General features: G+C 34.6%; 1 protein-coding gene across 1 annotated transcript in view; it reads right to left on the bottom strand.

Annotated features, from left to right (window-relative positions):
* LOC146148595 (tyrosine-protein phosphatase non-receptor type 11-like) overlaps positions 1-13350 on the bottom strand; it is a 48151-nt gene that overhangs the window by 10470 nt on the left and 24331 nt on the right. Inside the window, exons 12-14 of the mRNA XM_083388604.1 lie at positions 11290-11441; positions 8189-8278; positions 3126-3232 (exon numbers count right to left, since the gene is read on the bottom strand). Of these exons, the coding sequence (XP_083244730.1) occupies positions 3126-3232; positions 8189-8278; positions 11290-11441 (349 nt within the window). The remainder of the gene's footprint in view (positions 1-3125; positions 3233-8188; positions 8279-11289; positions 11442-13350) is intronic.

Raw genomic sequence — 13350 nt, 5'->3', positions numbered from 1 at the left:
TTAGACAATATCATCACTGCACAGATTGATAATAATATGTTATGATGTTGTTGAAATGTTTACTTTTAAAATTAAATAAATGCAGTGGCAACGGATGATTTTGCTTACTTAATTTTGTATTGATAAAAACAAACAAAAATGTTAGTGACAAATTAACGTTTTTGCTTAGATTTGAAATTTGAGTCACTTACAACATTGTTTTTACCTTTATAGACAAACCGTTACAGTTTGTGTTTTAAAATTTACTTTTTTGATAGATCCATGTGATATATGCGTTTAGCAAAATTTTGTTAACGATGTATAAGGCTGATGCGAACAGCTTATGGATTTTAACTTGCAAAATTGGAAATTCTTATTCATCAAGGGGTAAATGCGGTATTAAAAATCAACAAAGTAATGCGGTATTAAAAATCTGAACTACAATGGTTGTCAGCGTTTGGTGCCAAAATGTTGTTTACATATTATTGGCCAGCTACACGCGGTAGGTCAAATGAGTGCTACAAAAACGTAAAAACGCATACAGCACGGGTGGGCAAACTGCGGCTCGCCGGCATGTTTTTTGTGGCTCTTCTAGTCGAAAAGTAAAATTCCAAAAAATTGTAAAGGCGTAACACTAGACCAGTGTTTCCCAAACTTTTTTTCCTATAGTGCCCCCTAATTAACTTACTGACTATCAAACGCCCCCTTGACAAACAAAAAAAACGAATTGATACAAGTTAATGTAATTTAATTCTAGCCTCTAGTCTAGTGAGAAGGATGAGCTTAGTCCAATAGCATAAGCTTCTTGATATCCGGTTCCATTTTCATTAGAAACAGTCGCAAATCTCCCCGTCTCACTATGTCCAGGCGGTTTCTTTTGTTATCCAGAAGCATTGTGACGGCACCGGACGAAAAAATTTTACCCTATCACACACGTGAAGATATTAACTTTAGTTTCGCGTTGCAGCCAAAATGATTGATACGAGATATTTTGGTTTGACTTAAAAATCATTTTGCAAGGTTATAAGTTCCTCTGCGAGAATCCCTTGCTCGGAAATATCAATGAACGGGTCGATTATCCAGTCAGAAATCTCCGATTGTGATATATCCTGAAATCGAACTTCCATGTCTTCATGCAATTCCTGAATATGCTTGCTGTATGTCTCAACATCAACAGTAGAAATACCTTTGTCGCTTACAGCAAGTTGTTGCAAGCTGCAAAACTGGAAAAATCGTCTAGCTAAATTTCGACCATACAACACAAGCTTATTTTTTAATCCACACACTGCTGATTTTACCTTGATTAGATTTACCTCGTTGCCCTGAAGGGATAGGTTCGATTCGTTAAATTTGGAAAATATATCTGACAAGTATGCGATATCATTTTTTATAGCAATAATTTCTTGGCCGTGTCACAGCTTTCTAAGAATTCTGTATTCCTGATGATGCTGCATATACTATCTTCTATATCGGTAGCCATCTCGTCTACCCGTCTCTGTACAGTTTTGTTACTCAGAGGAACAGATTTAATAACTGTAGAAGAGGCCTTGCGGTGCAAAACGGTGTCCAAAACTTCCTCCACCGATGACAAGATCAAAAAAAACATTGTGCTAACAGTTTTCCGTTTCTGGAAACTGACCCAGAACATTTGAAAAAATGCTGCACTCTTACCTACTTTATCTGGGTGAATTTTCGCTAAATGTTCGAAAAGTCTGGACGGCTTCATCGCTTCAATAGAAAACACTGAGCACAGCAAACACATCGGCTGTAATTTGGAATTTGGGGCTGGAATAAATCCATACTGGAGATAGCTTGAATTGTATTGCCTGCATTTTCGTTTGGCTGAACTCATTATTTAGCACTTTAAGGACGGAATAAAATAACTATACCTAGGTACCGGCTCACCAACTAAAATCTAAGAATATTGCTTTTCACAATAACAGTAAAACATAATAAAACCATTTTTTTCGCGACTGGCGCGACTAGACTTAATATTACCTGCGTTTTCGCGATGTTTTTTAAATTGATCGTTTTATGACGTATACCTGCTGCAAAACGCGTCAGAATCAGAAGAGCAGCGACGAAATCGGCTGCAAGCGTATTGCTGGGGAACCTAGTTACTTTTATTAGTAATCTGCTATTTTCTTAAACTAGTAAAAATTTCCTTTTGAAACGAAAATCTCTAGAAAAATCGCGATACCATCCTAGTATTAGATTAGTAACAATACTATCATAATAACATCAACTTAGTTTCAATATTATCAAATATTCCTAAGTTTCACTAAACCTCCTTGCAACATATGTAACTGCAGAACAAGAAACACATCTTGTATGTGCAGAAAGTATAATTTACAAGGTTTGTCTTGCACAATCCTTGTAATGCAAAAAGAAACGTTAGACAATAATCTTAGTCACACAGACTGATAACATAACATGAACTTGTTATAAAGTTTTTATAGGGGGGTATTTTGCTATCGAATTGCGCTTTTATGGTGTCCTATTCTACAGAAAAATTCTGCATGTTTAATTAAATTTGGTCCGTCTTTAACTGTTTGTTTTTATTGTTTTTTTTTATTTTCAAAGTCAGAGTAAGATTTGCTTGATGCATGCAGTTATAAGGGGACAATTCTTATTAATTTAGCAAATTGGATAAAGACCATGAAGAACGATTTAAAATTCGCCCTTTAAAAGCGTTGATGGTATTACAACAGCGCTATGACTTGAATTGTCACAGAAAAATAAACCCTTATTATTTTGTCCAGGATGTTTGTAATGACTATAAATCTATCAGTCAGTTCCGAGTATTGATCAATAGTTTAAATTATTGTTAATACTTCATTCCATTTGTCCAACCATATGTGTAAATAAACTTGCCGATTTTACTGTTTAAGCATCATGTATACATCATGTAATGGGCAGGTCAAATTATTGAAAAACAATTTGGTAGGACGAAAATTCGCAAACGGTGTGATAATATTTTTTGCTACAGTCATTTCTGAGTAAGTTTTGATTGGTAGGTAAATTTTTAATTAAAGCCAACCCTGCTCCTGTAATACAGTATATTCTATTGAGACTATTTGACACAATCAAATTTCATAAAAGTTGCCATAACAGGCCTGTACTATTCTGTTTACTAAATCACTTACTCTGAATTAGTCCTTGAGCCTAAAGAAGTTGGAGTAGTTGGGGAAAGCGAACTTTGTGAAACTGTAGCCCCTTGTGCTGGTAACATTGAACCGAAAGAGGGTGGCACCTATAAATACATTTAGAAAAATATAATAAAATTTGTTTAAGTTGTATTAAAAAGACCCAGGTTAAAAATAGTATTAAATGTGACCTAACATTTTAAATTTAAATTACAATATAATTTAGTTTAGGGCAGGGGTCGGCAACCTTTTTCTAGTCGCGGGCCAAAACCAAACTCAGAAAGGTCTCTGCGGGCCGCACAAAATGATAACTAAGAATTGTGGTATTGAAATGTTAGAACAACTGTGAATTAGGCGGGCTTCGGATATTTTTGCACTTAAAAACGTTTTTAATTACATTTACAGAGGCAGTAAAGTCTTAACGCAAAGCGCGAAAGAAAGCGTTTGTTTGGTTTAAAATTCGAGTTCACACGTCGTCATCCATACTTCTTATGAAAAGTGTAATAAAACAACTTTGAGGGAACGCGATAAAACTTAAAGGTAATCTAGCTTAGTGTTTGTTAACCGTTTTAAGTGAAGGGTCAGCTCTGGCGAGCGAAGCGAGCGCGATTTTTTTTTGGTATACCGATGTTTTTTGTAAACTTCTTGCAAGTTTTTATCACATTGCTCAAAATAAAAAATAAAAACTGTTAGAAAAAATATGTCCAATATTTTTTAATACGCTTTCCGTTTTTTCGCGACGCACTTGACAGCCTTCCACTGCGCATGAAACGTAAACAAAATGGACGCAGAATGATTATTCGCGCAAAGCGTGAAAATTTTTCTCGTGTCTAATTTGTCAAAGAGGCGGCGGGCCGGATGCGGCCAGCGGGCTGTAGGTTGCCGACCCCTGGTTTAGGGCAATGATTCTCAACCGCCGGTCAGCGTCAACTTTCCTACCGGTCCGCCAAATAAATTACAATTTTATATCTCAATTGCAAAATGCCAGATTTTGAAAGCTGCTTGTCCATCAAATTTAGAACTTCGCCAGTTCCGTAATGTGCACCATTGTGACGTAACATAGAGTTAAATGACTATTTTGAGCTTTATCGTACGTCACAATGCTGCAAGTGTTGTGCTCAACTATTTAAAAGTAGGCAACTCGTTTAAGTCTTAAACTTTAAGACCAGTTGTATGTGAAAAACTTTAAAAGAACCACGTTTAACACGTAAGATATCAAAAAGACGGCAGCAAACAGCTCATTACTTTGAATTTTCCGTTATTTTCTTTTAAGTTGCATTTGAGTTGATTCTGATTATTGAAGGTCCACTGGTCAACAAACCAGATATATTTTTCAAAATATATTAAATCTTGCAACATCTACTGTTTTCTAAAAAAAAAAAAATTATTGCGGTCTGACGAAAAAAAAATTTATTGCAGTCTGATGGTTGCTTAATGAACATCACTGATAAATTGTAAAAACGTTTATTTGTTGGTCACCAGTCAATATTGCAAAATGTTCGACTGCATTAAAGAACTTTTGCAATGGACAGGCCATATTAGGAGATGTTCGATCACGATTATGTCATACATATAAAATCACCTCACCACTTATGAACATTGTTTTGAAAATATCACCTGTTGCTATGGATATTGCAAGTGTTTCTCTATAACCTGACATTCTACAAGTCAGGTAACTTTGCTGTTAGTAACACACTTTTAGTTTTATCGCTGAAATGTTATTGTCTTCTGTTGTATTAAATGATATATTAGTGCTAGCAAATCCTTATTTCACATACCTTTAATTTGCAATTTAGTATAATTTTTAAGATTTAAAAGCTTATGAGAGGCATTTATCTTGTTTTCTAACTTTTTAATAAACATAACACCTTAAGTTATACCCATTAATAACAAATCTTGGCTGCCCTTGGTATGTTACTGTGGTGTAAACATTAAAAACTTACCTTAATTGGCTATTGTTTTATTCCTGTTAGTCAGTGTCACAAAAACAACAATATGTCAACTATTTTAAATCCACATTTTTAGAGCATACCAAGACAGATTAGCCTTTATCACTTAAGAAGCTTACTAATCTCCATTAAACAAAACAAACATGCCTTTCTTTCCCACTTTATATAGGAAAGACTCACATTGGGCAGCAGCCATCAAGTCACATTTTGAGCATTGCAAGGTAGCAAATGTTAAGGAAATTACAATAAATATATCAATCTTTCTTGGCATTTTGCACAGTGAATAAATAAATCGAGTGCTTTTCAACCATGTGTATTGTACACCCCAGGGTGTACCAGGATTTTTACAGGGTGTAGCACTTTGTGTACTGGGGTGTACAAGATACCGCAATACAATAAGCCTATGGTCAGGTACCACAATAGATAAAAAGTTTATGACTAGACCAGGGCTGCGGAGTCGGTTAAAAAAAAACGAGTCCGACTTCGGCCTAAAAAATACACCCGAATCCGACTCCCGACTCCGGCCAAATGTAAAATTTTGTCGAGTCCCGAGTTCAGCTCTAACTCTACAGCCTGTATTTTACCCATTTACACAACAAAATTAAGGTGGATTTTCTGCAATCCACTCATATTGGTGTCATAATTGATCCACCCGCATTACACGGTTTAAAAATATTTCATCATTTGCTATTACACTTTTACAACTTACATTTTGCCACCTTAACAGTTTTAAAATTTGATACTGCTCATGCGCACGTCGGACTCGGGACTCGGGTAGTTTTACGCGGTCTTCCTCGAGTCCCGAGTCCGACTCCGCAGCCCTGGACTAGACTGACTGGAGTTTACAATACATGTCACATCATGGATTTTAAGTGTACATAGTTTGTAAGAGACTATATCTTATTTGTGACATCATACCCAAATATTACTTGTCATAATAATCATTATTGTAATGTAATAACTTCTTGTTACAACAGTTAGTATTTTTTTCAGTACAGTAAACACTTGTTTAGGTGGTGATTTCTGTCTTTAATGAGTCTGAGGATAAACACAGTGCATAAAAAATTTCAACTTGAATTACAGGTTAGAATTTTCACTTAGTTGTTTGTCAAATTGCGAAGACTGGTGTGTACAACTGCTTTAGTAAACTTCTCTTTCAAAAAAGGTTGATAAGCACTGCCAGAGGCTACCTATGATTGATGCCAGGGAACTCAATATTAAGACTAAACTGTAAAAGTAATAGTCTATCATGCAACTTGCTTCCTGGCTATTCACTGTTTAAACATGCACTGTCAACAACATTCACTAATAACATTACAGTTAATTTTTTATGGTAATTTTTTAGCGTTCTTGTAATAGTGATTGGTATTTAATTGTTGTTTTGGAGACCCCCAGAGAAAAGGTTTATAATGTAGTTATGCATTGCAGTTTATACTTCTTCAAAAACAGTTGTTTAGATTGTGTTAAACTTTTGGAAGATTATATATGAAGGTGGTAAAATTTTAAAACAAGTTTTGCGGACCGGTGGACTTTAAAAAATCAACATCAATCCAAAATGTAATTACAACAAAAGTATGCAACTAAAGTCTTCTTAGCTTTCACATACAACTAGTCTTAAAGTCTAGGACTTGAATGAGTTGTGGCCTACTTTAAAACAGTTGGGCCATTGTGATGTACAAAGTAGACCATTAATTTTATGTAGCGTCACAATGCTGCAAATTACGGAACTGGTGATGTTCTAAATTTGATGGTGTATGCTTTAAAATTTTCATTCTGCAATTGAGATAAAAAAAATGTGCTATATTCGCGGACCAGCAGTTGAGAACCACTGATATAGGGCATAATATTATTAATTCCAGCCACCCCTAAAAAAATAGAAGTTGAATAATTAACTAAATATACTAGGATTTTATATTCCGGATTTGTTATTCTATATCCCAAACCTACTATTCTATAATCCCCTGGATTCTAATACATCCCCAGTGATACAAAAACTTAGCTGTCTTACTCAAACGCAAAAGTATTGAAAACACTGTGCTCTCTATATATATTCAAAATGTCAATATTTTCAGTTTTATTCTTTAAAGGTCTCCAACAGACTTTACTGAATTGAAATCTCTTTGCGAATGAACAATTAATAGTAAAAGTTGGCAAGAAATATTGTGGGTTTCTTAACTGGATCTAGTTAGGGGGTACTAACTGTACATTAGTTTGATGATACACATTTTGTTACATTGATCCTTAGTGATGTTATAGAAAGTCTTATCGACTGTTCACAACCTAAACATGTTATTTAAACTTTATTAGGATTAAAGAAAATAGATTTTAATTTAGTATAAAGTGTTCACTGAAGAAAATAATTGATTTTCGCTATCTTAATCAAAGCCACTAAAAATGTGGTTGAAAGCCCTAGGCGACTCTCGGCACCGCGGTTAAAAACCATGCCTAATGTCAAACAACATGTTACCTCAATTTGTAAAAATACCAAATTACATTAAGAATTGTTTTTTGTTTTACAAACCAATTATTAGAGCTACCCTGTAAAAAAAAACTTTACAAAAAGCTATAACTGTTTTTTGTGTTGTAACCAGTGAGCCTCAAACCTGAGTCTGGTGACTTCTAGGGGTTAGTGAGAAGGTTTGGTGGGGGTCCGCAGAACAACTCTTTATTTTGTAGGCTGATAAATTTTATTAATCAGTAGAATTTTTTCCTAGTGAATTTTATTGATAAATATTTAACAACTTGTGTACAGAAGTATGAACTGAATGTTAAAGTAATTATTGTACTGTATAATTTCAATTTTTGCTGCTTTAAACATAAAATGGGCAACAAGGTGAAAATGTTTTAAAACCACTGGCTTAACCAATGCACTTAAAGCTGTTATATCAAATTTTATAAATATCAATATCTACTACAATATTGCAAGGCAGTTTATTATTTGATTGAGTAAAGATAAAAAAATCTGTTTAAGTAAAGAGGTGCTAACTCTGCATGAATACTTGGTCATTCAAAAAAAAAACTATGTTAAGAGCTATACTGTAGTTAATAATAAATTAACTAATCATATTTTTTTGTCACTTTGTATATTTTACCACATATTGACTAGCTGGGTACCTTTGGCAAGCAGTGCACAGCTGTGTCTCCACCACACACCTCGTTGGTTTGCCGTGTGTTAATATATTCTCTTCCTTTTCCTTTGTTCATCTGCCAAAAATATTGTTTCCATCATCATCAATTGGAAAAAATAAACATGCTTTTAGGGGAAACTGCGAACACTTAATCAACACACATTACTAAGTATGCAAAGGTTATAACAATCAAAAAGTAATTGACCACCCAAAACGGCTTTGACATATAAGTATATATTTGAATAGAGAATACTCTTTTGTGGTAAAATGATGCTTTTAAAGGGAATTTTTTCAGCGGTTTTAAATAACCAATATAAATACCTTGGGATTCAAATCCTTGAGATTCAATATTCTACTTTGGACAACGCTAGTCCCAAGTAAAAAGGGTGGGAAAGCAATGATCCAGTTCAGGGTCGGGCAACATACGGCCGGACCGGGCACGCTGGAATTTTGAGCGGCATACAGACATTTTCCGGCGTCTTACATGATAATGTTGGTTTACTAAGTTCTGTACTTAGTTTATTCTTTAAGTCGGCAATAAAGCAATATGGTTGATGTGCAATGAAAGTGTTGCTGTGTTTAAAGAGTACAACATTAGCCGCCATTATGCGACAAAAAATGCAAGCTTTGGCAGTACTGAATCCGGCCCGCCTAGTACTTTATTTTCCCATATCTGGCTCGCCGACCGGAGATGTTGCCCGCTCCTGATCTAGTTTAAGCTTGTAATTTGAGTAGTTCCTCTATACATTCAATGTTATATTTATTATTTAAGGTTAAACATGTTATGATATGCACAGCGAAATAGGACCTACAGAGATTTTCCCCATACGGGTTGAAATGGTAAAAATCAAAATACATTTGTGCAAAACCTGTTTATAGGGAAACTCTTAATTGTTTGTTTGTGTGCCAGATGGTACACTGCACTGTAGTAGATCATATCTCTTAACTGGGGTCTAGTGAAACCCAATGGCCAATTGCAAAACACCAACATGAAGTTGAGTAATTAGCTTCTGTGTTTTAAATTGCATTTTATACTAGTAATAGTTTCTAAACCATGTCCTTCACCCTGGCAAAATGCAATATGTTACAAATATCATGTGTTATACATCGCCTTTTTTCGCTGTTATTTTTTGTCCTTTTTTCCTTCCTTTTTATGTTTTATCGCTTTTATCTTCACTTGATTTTACACTGATGATGGCATGAGTTATTGCTGAAATGTCTATAAATTGCGAAATGTTGATTTTATCGAATATTTTGGTTTTGATATTTTTTATTGAAATTACTACAAAAACCTGTGTATTGTGTTCCAAAGTTTGCTGTTAAGCCAATCTACAATTTGTGTGTATCATTAAAAACTTTTTTTTCTTTAAAATATTTTTACTTGAACCTGTGTATAAAATGTATCCATCATCAATTGGAATATCAGATTTTAAACAATTTTTCATCTCTGAAAAGCATGTAAAACCCTAAAACCGAAATTAACAAAAAGTTCAACTTTTTCCCATCTTAAATCACCCCTTGGTTTCCGAGGACAATTTTTTTACAGGAGGAACAACTTCGTAAGGGTCTCATAGAAAGTCTTATTGACTTGTATAACGCCTAAACATGTTATTTATACTTTAGTAGGATTAAAGATAAACAATTTATTGTAATATAAAGTGTTTTATTGAAGAAACAAATTGATTTTCGCTATCTTAATCAAAGCCGCTAAAAAGGTGGTTAAAAGCCCTAGATGCGACTCTCAGTGCCTTGGTTAAAAAAACTATGCCTAACCCTTCTTAACGCCAAACAACATGTTACCTTAATTTGTAAAAATATTATATAAAGAATTTTTTGTTAATAAAGTTAATCGAAATCCTCATTAGGCCAATAAAAAAAAGAAAAAAGGGCCAAACTTGCTTTAAACATCAATTATTATAGCCAGTGTATTTTTTAAGGTGTTTTGGGGGACCGAAACAGACCAAAAAATAATAAATAATTCGTTTAAGAAAATATGGCTATTTTTTGGTATTTAAATGAAACACTTGCGGTCTCTTAAAACTACTTAGCGGTCACCCAAACCAAACCTTAAAAAACCCTGATTATAGCTATCTTGAAAAAAAAACTTTACATTAAGCCAGGGCTGTGGAGTCGGTTGAAAACAATCCGAGTCCGACTCCGGCCAAAAAAATACACCCGAGTCTGACTCCAGAGTCCGACTCCGGCCAAAAGTAAGATTTTGTTGAGTCCCGAGTCCAGCACTGACACTACAGCCTGTATTTTACCCATTTACGCAACAAAATTAAGGTGGATTTTCAGCAATCCACATATTTTGGTGTCATAATTCATCCACCCGCATTACATGGTTTAAAAATATTTCACCATTTGCTATTACACTTTTACAACTTACATTTTGCCGCCTTAACAGTTTTAAAATTAGATACTGCGCATGTCGGACTCGGGACTCTGGTAGTTTTACGCGGTCTTACTCGAGTCCCGAGTCCGACTCAGGCAAAACAAACCGATTCCGTTGAGTCCCGACTCCACAGCCCTGCATTAAGCTATATACGTTTGTTTCAACCAGTGAGCCTCAAACTTGGGTCTGGCGACCTCTAAGGGCCTGTGAGAAGGTTTGATGGGGGTCTGCAGCACAACTCTTTATTTTGCAGGCTAATAAATTTCTTTATTCGGGACAACTTTTTTTCTTCAATATGTGTACAGTAAATATGAACTGAATGTTAGAGTAATTATTGTAACGTATAATTTAAATTTTGCTGTTTTAAACATTAAACGGTTCCGCAAATATTTCATAGAAGCATTAAAGGTCTACATTTACAAGGTGAAAATGTTTGAAAAACACTGGCTTTACCAATGTAGTTGAAGTTGTACTCGTTTAACATTAATAAATACTACAATATTGCAAGGCAGTTAATTAATTTGATTGAGTGAAGATCCAACTAGAAAAGGAAGCTTGTAGTATGTCTACTTGTTAGGAACGTTAAAATGGCATTGGGAGTAACTTCTAAGCTGTTCATAACAATACAGAATTTTTGTTAAGGAACACTACACTTCCACTTTTGGATGAAATTATTTTTTTATTAAAGTTACCTGCTCGGCTTCCATTCTTTTCGTTAAAGTTTCAATATGCTGCTTCACAGCAACATAGACAAACTGGTATTGCGCTTCTGTCTGCACCATTCCTGACCTTTGGCTGCGTACCATTTGAATAGTTCGTTGAATGTCAATTTCACAATCAAGACCTATTACACATATTGAATAAATTTAAATAGATTATATAGGCGTCAAATTTTCAAAATTTCAGGGCGTTTTTTAGAATCAGTACAAAATGGTTACCAATCACTAACAAAATGTATTATCTCGTGGAAAATGTTTTAGATTTTGCGAATATTTATTCACAATAGCCAATTGTCATGATGTTTAAATAAATCTTGGTGACCAAGTAACAAACTTGATCAGTTATTTTTATTGTTTGTCCGCACGGTATACCTGTAAACTGGGCAAGCAATAATAATTGTTGTTTGAGGTACACCAGTATTTTTTTTAATTGCTTGTAACTTTTTTTCATAGGCATCATTGTTGCGTTATATCTAAAGTACTGATCAATGATATGTACCACTTTTGTATACTTCATGCTCACTTGGTTGCTTGATGCATATTTTACCACAGAAGCTTTAACATAATTCTTATTAGCCTATGCTTGATATGGCCTAAGTTTTTTAGCTCCTATTTACATATTTGTGATTGTAAACAAGCACTTTTGCAGCTAGCACATTCACACAGTGTAATTCAGGAAAGCGAAGCAGACTGTTAGTGAACCAAAACTATGCTACTGATATCATATTTTGCGCTATATTTATTACAGTTTTCTCAGTAGTGAAATTTGCAAGGCAAATCACAGGGCATTATGACGCCCTGCAAGAAATCCAGGGCATCACAAAACGCTCTGCACACCCAAGTTTGGTGCCTATTAGTGCAGTTCAGAGCAAAAAGGTCTACGACAATTAGGGCATCCAAAGGATCAAAAAGTCTGACTTTTAGACTTTGAGGTTTTAAACAAATGCATTAATTTGACTTAACAAATCTGCAAGAAGATTAAGTTTAATACTACTTGACCCACCAGAACCCAAACCAGCACCCTAAATCAAATATTTTGCGTTGATTTAACAATTAGCCTACTAGGGCCCGCAAAAGTCAATAAAGTTAAATTTTTTTAAGGACCTCGTCTGTCCACGAATCAAAGAGTAAAGTTGTTTTCAGCACCTAGGGGACTGTTTCTAAGAAGTTTATAGGTCAAAATAAAGTTAAAATTTACAATAAAGTCAAAATTTTCAATAAAGTCAAAATTTGTCAAATTATGGCTTTTGACAAAGTTTTTGTGTTTCTTGAGAGTAGTTTTTGTAAAAATCATCGTGGAAGCATTTTAAATCGGGAACTGCGACACAATTAAACCATATTAACCCATAAAAGCAGGAAATATGTCAATGCTAGGCATGTTCAAAGTAGAATACCAAGGTATTCTAGAATAATAGGTTTCAAATCTAGAATAACGAATCCAGAATAGCGAATCCTAGTATATTTTTATTAAATTATTTAACCTCGATTTTGTTTGGGGAATGGATTAATCTTTTTCTACCCTACAGGGCCCACAATCACAGCAATAAATCGCCCAAACAATTTGCTAACATGTGTACATTATAATAAAAAATGTTTTACATTTTTAACAACTGTCATTTAAAGCAGTTGTGTAAACTGTAATACATGTCCACTGTTCAGGTTGTTGCCAAAACTTATATTTTTGCCAATAGTGAGTACAATGCAAAACTGCACACAGAACTCTTTAGCAATTCGGTACAGTTTTTAAAAGCATTGTTGGGTCTTAGTGCTTCTTTTTTGACTAATTGATCTGCTATGCAGTCAAATAATGTACTGCAAAGAATACAAAGTTACTATTGACATAACAAATACTTGACCATTTACGCTGAGCAAAACTGCATAACCTCGCTGAATATTGGCCTAAAGTTGACCTTAAGTAACCCTATAGCGTATTTTCTTGATGGCCAGCACATGTTACTTTTGCAACTTAACGCATTCAGGGAAATTGCGAACTCCGCTCCTGACATTACACGTTAGTCGCTCGCCCAATAACGC

Source organism: Ascidiella aspersa, chromosome 4 (assembly GCF_963924565.1).
Source record: "Ascidiella aspersa chromosome 4, kaAscAspe10.2, whole genome shotgun sequence".
NCBI classification, from domain to species: domain Eukaryota; kingdom Metazoa; phylum Chordata; class Ascidiacea; order Phlebobranchia; family Ascidiidae; genus Ascidiella; species Ascidiella aspersa.
This window is presented reverse-complemented; position numbering and strand designations above follow the sequence as displayed.